At 45.2% G+C, this 16,551-nt stretch overlaps 1 protein-coding gene across 1 annotated transcript in view; it reads left to right on the forward strand.

Moving 5' to 3' along the window:
* Window positions 1-16,551, forward strand: part of LOC6607509 (MAM domain-containing glycosylphosphatidylinositol anchor protein 1) — a 61,462-nt gene that overhangs the window by 40,418 nt on the left and 4,493 nt on the right. The window contains exons 3-7 of the mRNA XM_032721524.1: window positions 8,171-8,323; window positions 12,452-12,652; window positions 12,795-12,916; window positions 15,113-15,263; window positions 15,948-16,045. Of these exons, the coding sequence (XP_032577415.1) occupies window positions 8,171-8,323; window positions 12,452-12,652; window positions 12,795-12,916; window positions 15,113-15,263; window positions 15,948-16,045 (725 nt within the window). The remainder of the gene's footprint in view (window positions 1-8,170; window positions 8,324-12,451; window positions 12,653-12,794; window positions 12,917-15,112; window positions 15,264-15,947; window positions 16,046-16,551) is intronic.

Consider the following 16,551-nt stretch of genomic DNA (forward strand, 5'->3'; position numbering starts at 1 on the left):
GCTTGTAAAAGGAGCAAATACACGAAATTGCAGATATCTGCAGTAGGAAATAAAACAAAACGATCGTGGGAGCTGAATCAAATTGAAATTTCTCGGCCCTGCTCCAGACGTCGAAAAAGAAAAAATAAGGAAAGGAGCGGCCAGGAAGCGAGGCAGCCAGGAAGCAGCAAGGCGATGGCTGGGAAAAATCAAGCCAAAAAGAAATCGAGCGAGCTGTAAAACGGCGGCCAGCGGGTATCTACCAACTACCAAAAGCTTCTGGACAGGAACTGGACATGCGGCGCGGAAATGTCTTGGGCAAAAAAAGTACGACTACAAATGCTGCGCGACAGCCAAAAAAACGAGAAATGTGAAAAGTTCAAAGACGACGGGGCCAAAGAAAAAATGAAAATTGAATGGCCACGCTCGGTTGGTTTTTTCCATCGTGGATCCTGGAGCGAGTAGGTTCTCCTCCACCCTCGGCTGCTCCTGCTCTACTCCTCCTCCTCCATTCCCCCTTTATTGTGCCAGCGTTGTCGTCCTTTGCTAGGACCAGGAAGATGGCCATTATACTTTATGCAAATCTTGTGGCAGCTTTAACAAACCTCCATCCCAGGCTCCGTGGCAACCGCACAGGAACAGGACGGGGAAAAGCTGCTCGGCACGGTGTGCCGGCTCGCTACTCTCGTCGGATGCGGGGTGGTAGGTTGGCTGGTTGGTTGGCCAAAAGCCGCAGCAGCAGCAACCGAAAGCGCCACGCATTTTAATTTAATTAATTTAAATTCTTAATGTGATATCTTACGCCACCCACTTGCGTCGCCTCTAACTCGTGGGGCAACTATGTTGTATATTTAATGCCATTTTTTCGCTGGCACTGCAATTGCTTAACGTTTCGTAAACAATTTTGAGGCGTTGCAAATTAATGGCCACCGCAGCGACAGCGACTGCCAGTGGCGAAGTCGTGGCTGCGGCAAGTTTCCGAGCAATTGAAATTGGAGTGTTGCTTGCAAATGGCCTTAAAATTCAAATTAGCTCGGTGCACGAGAGCCGTAACCCGGCATCATTACTCATACGCCGTGTGGGCGATGGTACGTTTTTATTCCGGCTCCAAACGCCTTCCGCCTTTCTACACAGCCCATAGAACTTCTCGATGTGTGGGTGTACCTAAAATATTAGTGAAAATTCCTGTCAATATATAACCGCAAACATTTCTGTCTATTGAGAAGTTTGATTTACGGCAAAGGATGTGCATGTGTCCTTGTGGTAGATATATGGCTTCCTTCTTCCCACTTTCTCCGCTTATTAGGCGAACATATGCGTGCGGTTGAGAGCGTGTTTCTGGGGCAATTGCCAGAATATCCCGAAAAATATAAATGCCATAAGTACCAAGTCAAGTCCACACGTTTGTGCGGCTTTAATATTTTTACATCGCCGAGTTGCGAGGACCCTTTTCTCTGCCTTATGCGCTTAACGCATACGTATAAATATCGTTTGTGCGAAAGGATTTTTTCAGCTCCTTTGCTATTCTGCTCTCTTCCCTTTGCTGGCTCAGCGAATTGTGGGCTTTTTTCCGCTCGAGTATTGTTTTTATTATTTAATTTAAGGGGTTCGCCAATGTGGATGAAATATAAATTGCCAAATAAATAACAGGAATTCATAATAAGTTTATGACCGAGCAACATAAGAAGCTGCATGGATGTTCGGGCATGACAGGGCAATAAAACAATTTACGACGCCTTTCTCGAAACACCTCACCCCATTTCCTTTCGGAATTCGAAGGGGTTGATGGAAATGGAGGCGAGTCAGTAGTCACACGCTTATTACGCATACGCCAAGTGCAGCGTCAACAAGCGTAAATCAAACGTGGCTCAACTCGAACTCAAACTCAAAATGGAACTGCAACTGGAAATGCAAATTGAGAAAACTGTCAGCGCCAGCAGAGGAGAGGTCAGAGGAGTCGCAGGACTAGCAGGATGCAGGATGCTGAGTGCAGAGAGCAGCTCGGCAGTGCATGCTAAGTGCAAACGTAAACGAAAATAGCTCAAAAAAATAGCATTTCGCTTGCGGATTTATTTGGCATTTCAAAATTTAATGCGAACTCTGCTCAAATAATGTTATGCAAATGATATGTGCATAAAAGTCAAGCTCGATCCTGACAGCGGCCACGCCCCCAACAACGAGAGCCAAAGCCCGATGGGCGGGGATGAGCTGGAAAATGTGTGGCAGCTTGGCAGCCTAGCAGCTCTGGCAGCACATGTGAAACCAGTTAGAAAGATGAATAGATTGACTATCGACAAGCGCGAAAGCTTGACGAGTTCACGCCCACCGCCGCTGCATCATCATCCGTTGGGTGGAAAACTGAATCTGGGTGGAATAGCGGAAGTAAGCAGGGAAGCAGCAACGCCGGCGAGCTGACAGCATTTGCATATTTCGGGTGTCAAATGGCAGGACTTCTCTCCACCTGGCTGATGGAAGCCGGTGGGTTTTTGGTTGGGCTTTGGGAGATCGGGGTGGGGGATTGGGGGAATGGGGGATTGGGGTTTCGGGTAAATGGCATTCGCTGCTTGAATGACATTTCACTCGTACGCTTTTTGTCATTTTTTCTGCGAAATTGCTGGGAAATTGCTGTGCCGACGTAGCACGTTCACCACGCCTCTGCCGTTGACGTGCACTTTTCTGTGGCAAGAGGATTTTGATAAATGCACTTACGACTCCGAAGTCAGTCAAGTCAGTGGGGCTTACGAGGTGGTGCCTCCTTTTTTTTTTTTTTGGAGGAGACTCGCAGAGGATTGTGTGGGTGGACCAGCATCACCTAATGGCCAACAGGGCGGGCGGAAAATGGCAGGCAATAAAAATGAATTGGCCGCAGCTAGCTGCGCTTTAAAAACAACATTGTGCCGCGGGCTAAGAGTCGACACCGTAAATAATTTGCATGCATTAAATATGCAGCAAGGTAAAACAACGGAAAATGCAATATGCTGGGGGTGGGGGTGTGGATTTTCCAGGTTGCCAGGTGTGGCTACGTATCCCGCGGCTCTCCGCGCTCCATATGCATGGAAATCTCGGCTAACAAGCCAACTCCTCGACGAAGAAGCTGCCAAAAATTGGGCAAAGAAAAAACAAGCGAAATGTAATGAACATTCCACCCAGTAAACTAAAATATTTGTTTCTCGCTTCGTTTTGGGTTAGTTTTTCTTGGTTTTCCCATCCACCGCCCGCAATGCATATTTTAAAATGCATTGAAATGCAGATAGCGCGCCAGGTGGGCGGGTGAGCTGGTGGGCGTGGCAGGTGGCAGGTGGCGAGTAAACACTAAACAAATGGCAAAACAAGCAAAGATGCTGATCATATACAAACACACACGAACACTAACAGCAAACCGAACACACACACGTGTACCCACGACACGTGGCAAAAGTTTTAATGAAACAAAGTGTGGCTGCTGTTGCAAGTATTGCTTTTGCTGTCGGAGCTGCTGATGCAACTACTGCTTTTCACAGGGGCGGAGTACAGTGAGAACTTAAATTCCTTAATTTAATAGTATAAATACCACTTTACTTCTGCAATTCACATTTTAGAGAGTGTACACAGAAAGCCATATATTAATAGTATCAAAAAAGCTCAAATTTTCGTTTATTTCTCTAGAAAAACCAGGTTAAACTGAGGCTGTTCTTCTCTTTCGATTTCACAATGAAAACCCTCTTAGCTTAGAACTGCTGAATCCGCCCCTGTCTTCCCAGCAGAAGCGTGGGAAAATGTTTTGGCTTGTAAACGGAACCGCGGAACCGAAAGCGGAGTTGCCAAGTTGCAAGTGGCCATAGGAGCTGCAACCACGCAACGGAAATGAGAAAAATAATGCAACAAATTTAGTGCGCTGCTTGGGAAATGAAAAATGGTGAATGGAGTGCATGCATACATATATCAATCGCCGGTGACAGCATTTTCCAGCGTTTTCCAACTGCTGGCTGCTGTCTGCTCCTCATTGTCAACCACAATGTCGCTTGCCAGCAGAAAACAATTCGTGTCGCAATCCGAATCGCTCGAAAGTGCATCTGAAACTAAAACTATTGCCGCAGCCGCAGACGAGCGCAGATGCAGCTCCAGATTTTAGCAAAACAATTTTAAATGCCTCGCGTTTGAATCGATTCAACAATTCAGCCGCGTAGCAAGCTTTTCCACTTGCCTCCAGCTCCCAGCGGCCACAGAACGCCGAAACTGAACCTGAAACTGCGACTGAAACTGCATCTGAATCTGTATCTGTATATGTATCTGCCTCTGTATCTGAATCCGAACGGGAACAAAGGCCCCCTAGCGAAAGTATGCCAATGCGCTTCGTTTACAAAAGCAGGCGCAAATGCCACAGTCACCGCTGCTCGCGAGGCTCAACCGCCATTACCTGGTTAAGGGGGCCAAAACAGCCTGCCAACGGAAGATATGGTACACAGGAAGAAAAGTTTGATAAAACGCTTAATTTGTATTAAGTGTGATATTTCAAATGCATGTTCGCATACCAACTAGTACTACTTCCATGGTAATTAGTACATGTTACGGTTGTGACCGATATTTCTCTCAGTGCATTTCGCTGCAACTGCCATTACTGTTTATGCAACAATGTGAACGCCCCCTTTGCTCTCCGCCCACCGACCCATTGTCGTCAGCTGCTAAAAACGCTTGCCACGTAAATTGTGTGTTTGTGCACGAGATAAATTATTTAAGCAACAAACTGTGCTTTTCGCACCACTTTAGCTGCAACATGCTGAGCATATTGCCGCTTTAGCTCCGCCAGTTGGAAATCAATCGGTTTGGCAGGGTATTGCATATACACCTGTTTTGTTGTGCGAGTGTCTCGAAAAACAATGGATATCACACGGTCGAGTTGGAGGACTGTTTCCAAATCGAGTTTATTGTGCGGTGCAGCTGCTGTGTTGTATGCATTTTTGATGTAAGTGCTCCGCGTGCGTGCGAATTTAAAGGGACACTGGGGAAGGGGTAGGTGGTGTTCCTCATTGCGAGTGCGCACTGTACGGTGGACTCATGTGACACAGTTTCCGCGACAGCGAGGACAAAACACATTCGAGCTCATTTTTCAGCACGGACAGAGAGAAAGTGTTCGGCGCGGAAGTGGCGAAAGTTTCTGCGTTTTGTGCAACGCACGCGACTTGCTACGTGTGGCAAGTCAGTGAAGGGAAAAATTTAAGGGCTCTTGAATTTGAGCTCGAATTTAAGTAGCACACAGACAGAAATGAAATGGAGATTTTCTGCTGTCTAACACCCAACTATGGCCATTATTTTGATGGATTAAAAGCTTAGCAGAGGGGAATGCTTCTGCTTTTTATGTTTTTGAGGTCTTGTGGGATTTTTTAGCACGAGAAAGAGCTGGAGAAAATTTGAATTTCAAATTCGATATTTGTATTAAAGATTTCTATTAGTTAATGAAATCATATATGCAGCATTAAAATCGTTGTTGTGGCAAATATTGAACTTTTGAGTAGTTCTATTCGTCAACCAACTTGTTAACAATTTCTATAAGTAAAAAGTTTATTTGATAAAGAAAACATTTGTATTCTTTTATGCTTAAAGTTCCCCATTTTCGAACAGTGCACAATTACAGATTTTCTTGTCGAGAGACAGCAATAAAGTTTGCCGTTCCATCGGAATTCCTCTGCTGCTCCCCCAGCTTTACCCACTTTTAATGAAATTTTGTGCATAGTTGAAAACCACTTTAAAATTGTTTAATGCGCCTACGCCCTGCACAAATTTTTGGCTTTGCACCCGCCCCTTGAAAAATAAGGGCTACGCACACCCAAAAACTCACACAAATCACCTTGCTGCCATTGGACTTTCTCAGTGCGAAGTGGTTTGCATGTTTAATGCATTTCATGCATGCAATTTAAGGCCAACTGCATTTTTGGTCATTTGAAAAATATGTGCTGGAGCCTCGACATGTGCCACTTGGGTCGTTTTGGCCCAAATGACCGCCGGCCAACGGAGGTGACTGCCCGAAAGAGAGAGAAAGAGTGGAATTCATATGCAGAACTCTAATTTCGGCATTCGCCTCAAAGGATACGAGGTGCATATCGCGTCCAGTTCACCACCCAGACATATTTATGCATGCCGAGATATTAACGCAGGGGTCAGCTCGTATTTCGACAGGCGCTGTAGAAACTCGAAGTGTCCTGGGCATAAGAGAGATTTAAAGTGCACCTCCGGGCTCCCTTGGACCCTCACACTTGGACGTGGTGCCTGTGGGTAGGTAGATGGCAGATTGGGTTTGTGGTGACTTGTGTAGTTTAGGAGAAATAAAAGATATGTGTTCGTGTGGATTCCTAGAATGAAAGATCCAGAGTTCTCTATAAATAGTACACCGAACAGACGAAACCTTTTAGTTAAGTTTCTTTTGCTCTAAACACCTTTGAGTTTAATAATCTCGTAACTACTGAGTATCTCGCATTCGGTTTTACTACTCCCCTATCGTCTTACTCCTGCTGCCTGAGTCTGAGTTGGTGCGTCTTAAAGTTAATTTGACTGCAAAATTTGTGCAATTTCACAATATAAAATCTGAGGGTCGACAAATTCGCACGGGCCATGTCCAGCATTAAAGCCTGACCAATTTTCGCACGTTTCCTTTGTGCTCGGCCACGCCCCCAAGCCTCCACACGCCTCCACACCCCACATTCGGACACCCCGTAAAATGATGATCTGCGAAAATGTCCTTTTATGTTCGCTGGGCGCTAAGGACCTGTAAAAGTGTCTCTTAAGAAGGGGGAGGCGACTAAAAGCAGACAGGTGCGTCAAAGGGGCTGGCTGGATGGTTGGATGGCCGTGTCCAGGGGTGTCGTAAAAGATAAAACGAGGGGGCACGAGCTCACACAAAGCGGAAAAGTGCAGTCGGCTGAAGGAGTGGGCGGGCCGAAAGTAAAGACTTTTGGCCTGTTTGCTGATGTTGCCGTTTAGCTCTCCTCCAAACGCTCCTGGCGACTCCTTGGGGCGTCTTTTCAACTGGAGAGGAGGCGCCCTCCTACGCGACTGCAAGTCTGCTCCTCCGCACTTCCTGTAATCAAATTTGTTACGCTGCGTTGGTGTCCTGTTTGCCAGACCGCACAGGACCTGCTCTTGAACTGCATTTAGCCGGGCCGAACATTAGTTTCGCTCCGCTGCGCTCATTTGTCGCCCAAAAGCCGGCAATACTGATGCTGCGTGCCAGGGTCAGACTGTTCTCTGTTCTGTGTTCCGCGATTTCTCGACAGAATTTGGCTTTAAGCTGCTCCTTCTGCTGGGCGACAGCAATTTTCACGTTGGCCATGTTGGCAGGACAGCACAGGACACGGAAACGATGCCCCCGAGGGTCCGGCGAGTGCGTTAACACACTCTGACGGGTCAAACGCACATCGCGCAGTGTCAGTGGGTTCGGGTCGCAGGACAACTGCCCGCCGTCCTGTGTAGGTATAGCCATCCTGCCATATAGTCCTTCCCCGCCCCTCCTCACATAACGCGCTAACGTTCCGGTATGCGCGTACTGCGCGTTTATTGCCATCCTGGGAGTCCTGGGGTCTCGGCGTAAAAGCGAAGGACTCGCTGCTACATTTTTATGCTAATTGAAACCCATTCGACTGGCAACAAATTGCCATCGATAGACGGGCCCGCCAAACAGGAGTGCGAGTTCACTCGAAGAAATATTAGTTGCCAAAAGAAACGGAGCTATATGGCCCAGGTATTCCTCCCGTTTTAACAACATTTCTATAAGCGTTCATTTTTACGTACATTAACAACATTAAATATGTTGTGGCTGCATTTCATTATATGTTTATTTGATTTATAAGACAATTAATTACAGAAATACGGTTGGCTACTAATTATAAATAATATTTTTGGTTACGCCTGGCAGAATAGTAAAAAATAATAATATCCAATTAAATATTCAAATTGGGCTAAAAAAAAGCATTACACTTTTATATTGTTTAATTTTAGTAATTAAAATGTATCAGTGTTGCAAATTTATGAGTAGAGCTTATTGTGATGTGCCGTAGTGGCGCATTTCTTTGTGCTATCGATTGGTGTGGGTGCTAATTGGTTTTTGTGAAATATATTTCGTAATGCCTGCCATATTGAATCCCCGATATGGCTCTGCTTGTTAGCCGTGTACGACCGCAACTAACCCACTTCACCGCTTTTCCGCTTTTCCATTTTCCAGGCAGCAACAGCCGCTCGATGAGCAACGTGCAACAGTCGGCGGTGGCCCCCTCCACGCTGACCGCCACCCTGCCCCGCTTCCTGTCCAGAGGACACACCTACCGCGCCGTCGTCGGGGACACGCTGGTCCTGCCCTGCCAGGTGGAGAATCTGGGTGAGTTTGGTATAATTAATCCGGCGTTATTAGTATTTCGATGTGAAAATGCGATCATAAAAATAAATGCAGATGCCTGCGTACAACAACAGCAATAATAATAATACTCGTAATGATATTTTCGACGGCAGGCAGAAGGCAGTTGGTGCGAATTATGCAAAATATATGCAAATATGTTTAGGCAAAATGTCACTTCACATAAATTTAATATTCCAGAGCAACAACATGGGCGAGACACATTTGGCCAACCAACAGCTGTCAACAGCCTGTCGTTCGGTTTTGGCCAGAAGCATCGACACATTTTTCCCTTCGCATTTATAAATCGGCTAGCCAAATATGCAACCTCACACATATTGGCAGCAAATAAATTTGGCTGATTAACGTTGCCAGCCGCACGAAGGGCGGGGCAGGGGAGGGCATGCCATGGCCGTTTGTCATGGCCAAATGTAGTTTAGTTTAGCCTTGATTCGCCAGTTGATAGATTTTCCCTGTTAGCAGCAGGCAGTCAAATGGCAAACGGCATGGAAATGCAATCCAAGCGTGAATGCAGCTGGGCTGCAAATAAAGTGACATTTGATTGCCCATGGATGCATAAATGGCTGCCGTTTTATATCGAGTGAGAGATATTAAAATATGCATCAAGGCCGGAAATGTCTTATTCGACTTCAATTAGACAGGACTAATGCAAAAATTCGATTGCAATAGGCATTGCAATTCATTCGCTTTGATTGCCCGTATTTCTCATATGAATATCATAATTAATGAAATTCCAGAGTTCACTCGAGTGTGTGGCCCAAAGATATCTCATTCTCAGATCAAAGTCAAAAGTACCTCCAAATGTGGGTCAACTTGGTTTCGCTTATTCCATTATATTTCGGTAAATGACGCAAAACTTTTAGCCATCATCAAAGTGGTCAACATGCTGGGCGTTGTTGACAAACAAGGCAAACTTGTCAGGAAGTTACTCTGCGGATAACGCGACTACGACGAACGTGGCCCAATGAAAATCGACTCGAATTTTAATCAATTAAAGGCGAGCGGTATGGTATATTTGCACCGACTAAACACTTTCAACTAATATTGACCGAGCTGATGGCTTTCCTTCGCGCCAGTCATTATCGGCGGGAAGCGCTTTAATTTTCTGACCCAGTTGAACGAAAAACAAGGGGGAAAAGTTTAAATTGCGACTGCTGTTGACATGCCAATAAATAAAATGCAATTAACCGTTCGCAGCAAATGAAAATAAATTGCACATTGATGGCAGCGACGACAGTCCGCGCAGCATGCACTCCATGGCTCCACAGATTGACATCAGTCAAAGTTTTCCACTCCGTGATTGTGGAGAAGGCAATGCAGTTCAAACGGAAGGTACACGGCAGAAAACGTGGAAATTTCCCAAAAAAAAATCACACTTGTAGTTCAGTCAGCAGGAGTCTTGTTTTTATCGCACTTTTTACTGGGCGAAGCGAGCGAATATCATTAAGTATCTGATGAGCTGCATAATAATATATGTAGCAGCGTAAATACCTATCTAAGGTAATAACTAATTTCGCTGAGTGTACTTCCAACAAATGCCGTGTGCGTATTTCCGGTTGTACCAGCTTGTTTGTGCGTAGCTTTTTTCTTTAACAAAATATTTTCATTTAATTCGATTGCCTAGGCGAGGCATTAAAGTGCAATGATTTCCCATTAACGCCTGATGTTTCGACTTTTTGTGAGGCCATTTCAGCTGTTCAAATGTCCAGCTGGCCAACACAGATTTCAATCTGCGCCTTAAGCTGTCATTTGAGCTCAGCTGGGGATTATAGCTCCGTCGACTTTATAATTCTCTATACGCATCAGATGGCAGGTGATGTGAACTGCTCGATGATACGTTTGAAAATCGAAAGCCTCAGCATCCTGGTGGTAATTAAAATAGAACCCTTCTTCAAGCTTGTTGCTAAATAATCATGATAATGGCTGCAGCGGCAGGGAGTAGTAATTGGATATGTGGATAATGCTCTGGCTTCCTCTATTTGTTGCCGGAAATCTGCCCCGCTGCACTGCAGCCCCACTGCGGTTCTGGCCATGTCACTGGTCATGTTTTCTGGCGCTGTGTGTACTTTTTCCACTGCACTGTCATCAATCCTCTTCAGCTTTTAACGATGGGTGACATGGCGAGGGTTTGATTGCAGCTTTCATGCCCCAAAGAGCCAGCGGCGAGGTCAAGCAGAAAGAGAGCGACGTGGCAAGCCTTTAATCCAATAAAAGAAATTAAGTATCAAATGGTCTATGAAGCCGTTCATTGATTGCCGTTCGCCGTGGTACGAGATGTATGTACCCCTACACACATACGTACATATGTACTCTGGTCGCATATGTGCGAATCAAATACGTATACGTCATGTTGTCACCCGGTGAATGGCAGACAAAAACGCTGATCAATAAATATTGAGCGCGGTTATAAATTGGATTTTCATTGGTCTCGAGGCAAGCCAGCGTATTGACTTACCAAATTGCTTTCACCCAAAATCTATTGAAAGTGGTGCCCTGTGCAAAGTGGGTTACTCATTTCGGAATTTAGTAATCGAACCCATCTTGTAGGCCAATGAAAAATATGAGCCACAAAGTGCTCAGGAAAAAGGCAAAAGGGCAGCGCCTAAAGTCGACTGCGAATTCACATGTCGATATTGACGAGCTATAAAATGAAATTTTTATGGCATTCCTCTCCCATTCCAATAATATCAATATACAGCCATTAGACTCTAATAAAATGCAGGACCGGAAACCGGCAAGGACTAATATAAAATCAAAATAAAACCCTCCACCACCTGCTCACCATCCACAAATTGCCGGGCAATTGCTGCGGAGGTCTGGAGTCGATTCAATAATAATCGAGCCCCAATAAAATGATGATTGCTTGGGTTTAAGCCGCTGGTTTCAACGAGGACTTATGAGAGGGTTCCTGTGCCCCAACTTTCTGTACAACTTGAGCGAATATTCTGTGAGTACTGTGAGTACCCCTTAATGACCGGAAGGAAGGAAGGAAGGCAAATGCTCAACTGAGCACACTCATTACAGACGCGAATGCATTTTAAAAGCGGTATTAATAATGCATTACTTTAAGCTGTGATTATTTAATGGCGGCTTAAGGTCGGGAAAATTTCAGCTGCCAGTGGGTTCGCACACACACTCGGACGCAAACGCGCATATATGGACAAATAAAAGTTCGGAGGTCGAGAAAATAAAAACATTTCATTAAAATTTCATATTTCGAATGCTGAAAATCATATGCCAACAAACCGTTGACCGTTGGACTGAGTCGGCAAAGGACGAACCACCACCCACTTTTACATTGGATAAACGCTGGCGACGTCGTGTTTACACAACTCTGATTTCGGTTTTACAGCACATATACGTAATATGAGCGTGCGGCGCTTTTTCACGTTTGCTTTTTTAATATTTCCATAATAAATACAAGTTCATAAATTGTTCGAGGCCGACGGAGTTGAATGCGGGTCTCTCATTCAGGGACTTAAGCACACAAAATAAATAAACATATTATACGCCACTTAATCTCATTTAACAAATTCTCGTTTGCCTTTTTGTGGCGACGACGACAATAAAAGCGATCCGACTGGTATGCATATTTTACAAAGAATAAAAAAAAACAGGCTAAGAATTATGCCAACAACATCTGCAAAATTATGTCATTTATATGGGCAAACATACTAAAAAATAGATGAAAACAGAAGCCCACACATATCCAGCTTCTGCTACTCTGGCTCCTGGCCGGAGGACCTCCGCTCCGGATGGACAAACAGAAAAGAATCTGCAGAATTTTCACAGCTGCGAGATGGAAAGACGGAGGGATAGATAAGTATCAGCTAGGACGAAAACTATTTTCACTCGCCTGCCGCTCGCCACAACGAACTTTGCCAGCCACAGTGACAGCTGAAAGTATATGTCTACGCTGGCAGCAAAATGTTTCATGTTTATATTGCGGCATTTTACAATAAATTTCGTAGCCAACGAGAGGACACACATTTTGCTCTACATATTTTTCATCTTCTTATAGGACCACACTCCGCATTTCCCCGCTTTTTCCACAGTTCTACATCTCTATCGTTCTATCTCTATCTCTTGCAGGCAATTTCGTCCTTCTGTGGCGACGGGGAACAAATGTGCTCACTGCCTCCAACATTATGGTTACAAGGGATGAGCGCGTAAGACTGATAGATGGTTATAATTTAGAGATATCCGATTTGGAGCCTCAAGACGCCGGGGATTATGTTTGTCAAATCAGTGACAAAATAAATCGTGATCAAGTGCACACAGTTGAGATATTGGGTGAGTACACGTCGACATGTTTGCACAGCATTAGCTCACAGATTTGCATTTGACAAGTGCTCCTTAAGGCGCACACACAATTAGCCACTGATTTACTGAACTGCTCCCCCATCTCCCTATTCCGCCTGCTTTCCACCCGCAGTTCCGCCCAGTGTACGGGCCATCCCAACATCCGGACAACTGCAGGCCCGCAAAGGAGGACCCATTACGCTGGAGTGCAAGGGATCTGGTAATCCGGTGCCATCCATTTACTGGACCAAGAAGGTTCGTTACACATCGCTTTGTGTGCTCCGGAGAATTCGAAGCCGTTTTAAGTGAATTTCATTTAGTTTAATTGAATTTAATTCAACTGTTTCGCAACTGTTTCGCATCGTTATGTAAATTTAAATTTAAATTGCGTTCCCTTCTCCCAACGGACAACTGCGTGGGGTCAGTTGCTGAGCACTTTCCCTTTCAAATTTCACTTTCACTCGCATTTAAGCTCTTAAGAGCCCGCCAACTTTTCGCCATCGGTGGGAGGCAATGAGAGTGAGTGGGGCCAAAAGTTTTCCAGCCATTTGGGATGGCCAAAAGTTGGGCGTTATTAATTAAAAACGATTCGCCCACATTAAAGCCAGGTCTAGATAGGAATGTGTTGTGCTGCTGTTTGTATTATAAATCAACAACATATCGCATCACTCAAAGTTTTCAACACATTGCCGCCGAAATCTCAGCTCGGCAGCAGCAGCTAGCTAGCAAACAAAAAGTGAGATGATAAATCGCAAGGCACAGCCATCTACGATTGCGGCATGTGGCAGTAATGGGAGGCAATTATGAATTCAACAAACACATAATTTTACGCATGAGCCAACAAAGGGATAACATATTTGCCACTGGGCCGTATAAAGTATAAAACCAGGCGAAACGGGAGCGGGACAAATGAATTTATGCCGACTTATATGACTTGCAAATGCGTATGCGAGTTGGCAATTAGTTTTCGCTGCTAATTTCGAGAAGTTTATCAACTTGTGCCAACTAGAGCATGCAGACACTACACAAAAGGGAGCCACACTTCCATTACACATTTCCCATTATACCAGTTAGGGCTATATATTCGGGATCCGAATCTGGCATTGATTCGATGCCAGGGAATTTACACTAAATCACTGTCAGCGACAGTCACTTGCAAATGCCGGGAAGGTGAGACTCGGTGACTGCAGGTTGCCAGGGAGAAATCCTGGCTCGTACTCAAAGCGTAATTAATGCGATTCACAGACCCTCAAAAGTATGCTATATTCTACGACTACCAAGCAAGCAGCAAGGCAAAAGCCGAACATGGGACCCAAGAAATTGCCGCTTGGCAACCAGTCTAGTGACCCAGTCACTGTCAGTGTCACTCGACCAGTTAGCACATAGTCAGTGGCATACACTTGGAAAAAAGTGACGAAGGCAGTTCAACTGACAGAAGTACTGAAAATCATTAATCTAGGATGATTAAAATACATATTAATAAACGACCTACCTACTTGTATAGGCAATTTTTTTGACATTTAAGTACGCACAAATGCCATCTGCGCTTCGTTTTTCTGAGTGTACCCACTTGCACTCACTCACAAACTTTCAATAAATCAAGTGTCGGAGTCGTAAGCACTCCACGAATGTGTGTGCCATATATGTCCATGTCAGAGCATCTACATTTGGGTAAAAGTCTCGTTTGCATTGCTGCACTTTGGCGCATTTGACATTTCCGTTCGATTTGTTTGCTTCTACGTAGGTACTATGGGTTGCTTCGACTCCACCTTTATGGAGGGGTCCTTCTCGTCCTGCCGATATAGTTCCACCCGCTTGCCTGGAGACACAGCCTGGCTGGGTGTCATTCCACAGAGCTGCGTTCCATTTCAATCTGCCCCAGCATTTCCGTCGTGTTTTCGGCTGTCTTTGGAGCACACGTTGACACGTGTTCCCCCGGGAGAAGTGACTTCTCCCGCCCCAAAAGCCAGCCATACCAAAGCCAAGCGAAGCCAAGTCGAGCCGAGCCAAAAGCCGGTTGCCAAAGAAAAGACGCTCGCAGCCAGAAAGCCAAAAAGCTGACTTGCTACAACGCCCTTTTTGGCCCTTTGAGACCCGCTCCGATGTCTGTGTTTACATCCAGTTTGCATGCTCCACATCCAATATTTGTGCAACTTGCCCTTTGACCTCCTATTCTGCCCTCCCGTGCAGCAGGAGCAAGTTTTTCGCTTCTCGTTCGGGGAGATGTCTTCATTTGGGTTTTGTTTCGTTTCATTTCGTTTCCCTTACTTTTTCGCTTGCCAACAGCATTTGTCTTTTGACATTTGCTACTTGCACTCTCGCCGACTTCATTTTAGCCGGGGCCAAAAGATGTCGGCGATTGATTCAATTTGTTGCCACTCTGTTTACAAAGCGTTACAAAATATTCCGACCTTTATGTACTATTCTCTTCCACTTGGCATATCCTTGCAGAGCGGCGCAAACAAGTCGACGGCCAGGATCGGAGACGGACCCATTTTGACCCTGGAGAAGCTCGAGCGCCAGCAAGCGGGAGTCTACCAGTGCACCGCCGACAACGGAGTGGGTGACCCGGTCACAGTGGATATGCGGCTGGATGTGTTGTGTAAGTGCACTTTGACAAGCTCTGATAAAAACTATAATAAAATAAAAATTCTAGCATAAGAAAGTTAATTTAGCCAGGAAAGTATCTTTTTTGGGTATATGCCTTGTAGCGAAGTGTATCTGCAAGTACTAAGTGTCTGTGCCGCAACGTCTGTCATTAATCATTGCGTGAATAAAGCAGCCACTTGAAATCCATTTGGGGTATATCAGAACTTTTCAATGGCAACTTCAGATGTAAAAAAACCTTGTAACCGAAGGCGGAGAAAAGTGTATTGGGCAAAAGTGTATCGCGGGACTCGTAAATCAGTGCCTTAAAGCTGCTGACTGCAGCGGGAAACCAAATCCGGATCAGAGTCGAGAAACCGCTGTGCAGATACACGACTCCAGATACCAGGATACTGGATGCATGCAACAGTGCGGCACCACCGATTCGATATAGACAAATGCCGGGCAGAAAACAATTTGAACGGGAAAAGAAAGCCGAGACCAAACGGAATCTTAGCAACTGTATATAAATTGATTTTTGACTGTAATCAGATTGCTGCTACGTGTGCTAAATTCTTTCCACCGCCTCTCTCTTTCTTTCATTCTTTCTCTGTGTGTCCTTGCCGGCCATCCTGCCATCCTGCAATCCTGCTATTCTGCCATGCTGCAACCTGACGGATGCCTGGGTATCTGGGTGCAGATCCCCCGGATATACAAGTGGAGAAATCCTGGATACACTCGGGCGAAGGATTCGAGGCGAAGCTCGTTTGCATTGTTTTCGCTGATCCAGTCGCAACGGTTTGTTGGCTCTTTGAATGCACCGTTTCATTCGTTCCATTGTGCCCATGCAGTTTTTGTTATTTTTCGTGGATTTTTAGATTATTACGATTACGGGGCCATGGGCAGAAAATGGGAATGGGGGCAGGCAGGATAGCGAGCATGCAGTGCTCCCACCGAGCGAGTCATCCTGCCACCTCCAATGCCATTGGTTTATGCAAGAACTTTGTTTTCCAGGTCACTTTTCCTGTTTTTCCGTTTTTTTTCTTTCAGTTATTCAGCTTTTCGTTTCAGTTGAGTCCTGTTCTGTTGTATTGTGTCCAGTTCTTGTTCTCACAGGCTTTGTGCCACACTGGCTTGCAATTTCTTTTTCCGATTTCTTGCTGTGGCAAATTAATGCCATTTTTATTTGCCCAACTTTCGTTTCATTTCGTTTCGAATTGCGGACAGTCGGCTGAAGTTACTACAAGTGGGTCAAATTTTGAGTTGAATTTATTAGTTGCTTATCGTAGTTGCAGTCAATCGAC

This window comes from Drosophila sechellia, chromosome 3R, assembly GCF_004382195.2.
Source record: "Drosophila sechellia strain sech25 chromosome 3R, ASM438219v1, whole genome shotgun sequence".
NCBI classification, from domain to species: Eukaryota; Metazoa; Arthropoda; class Insecta; order Diptera; family Drosophilidae; genus Drosophila; species Drosophila sechellia.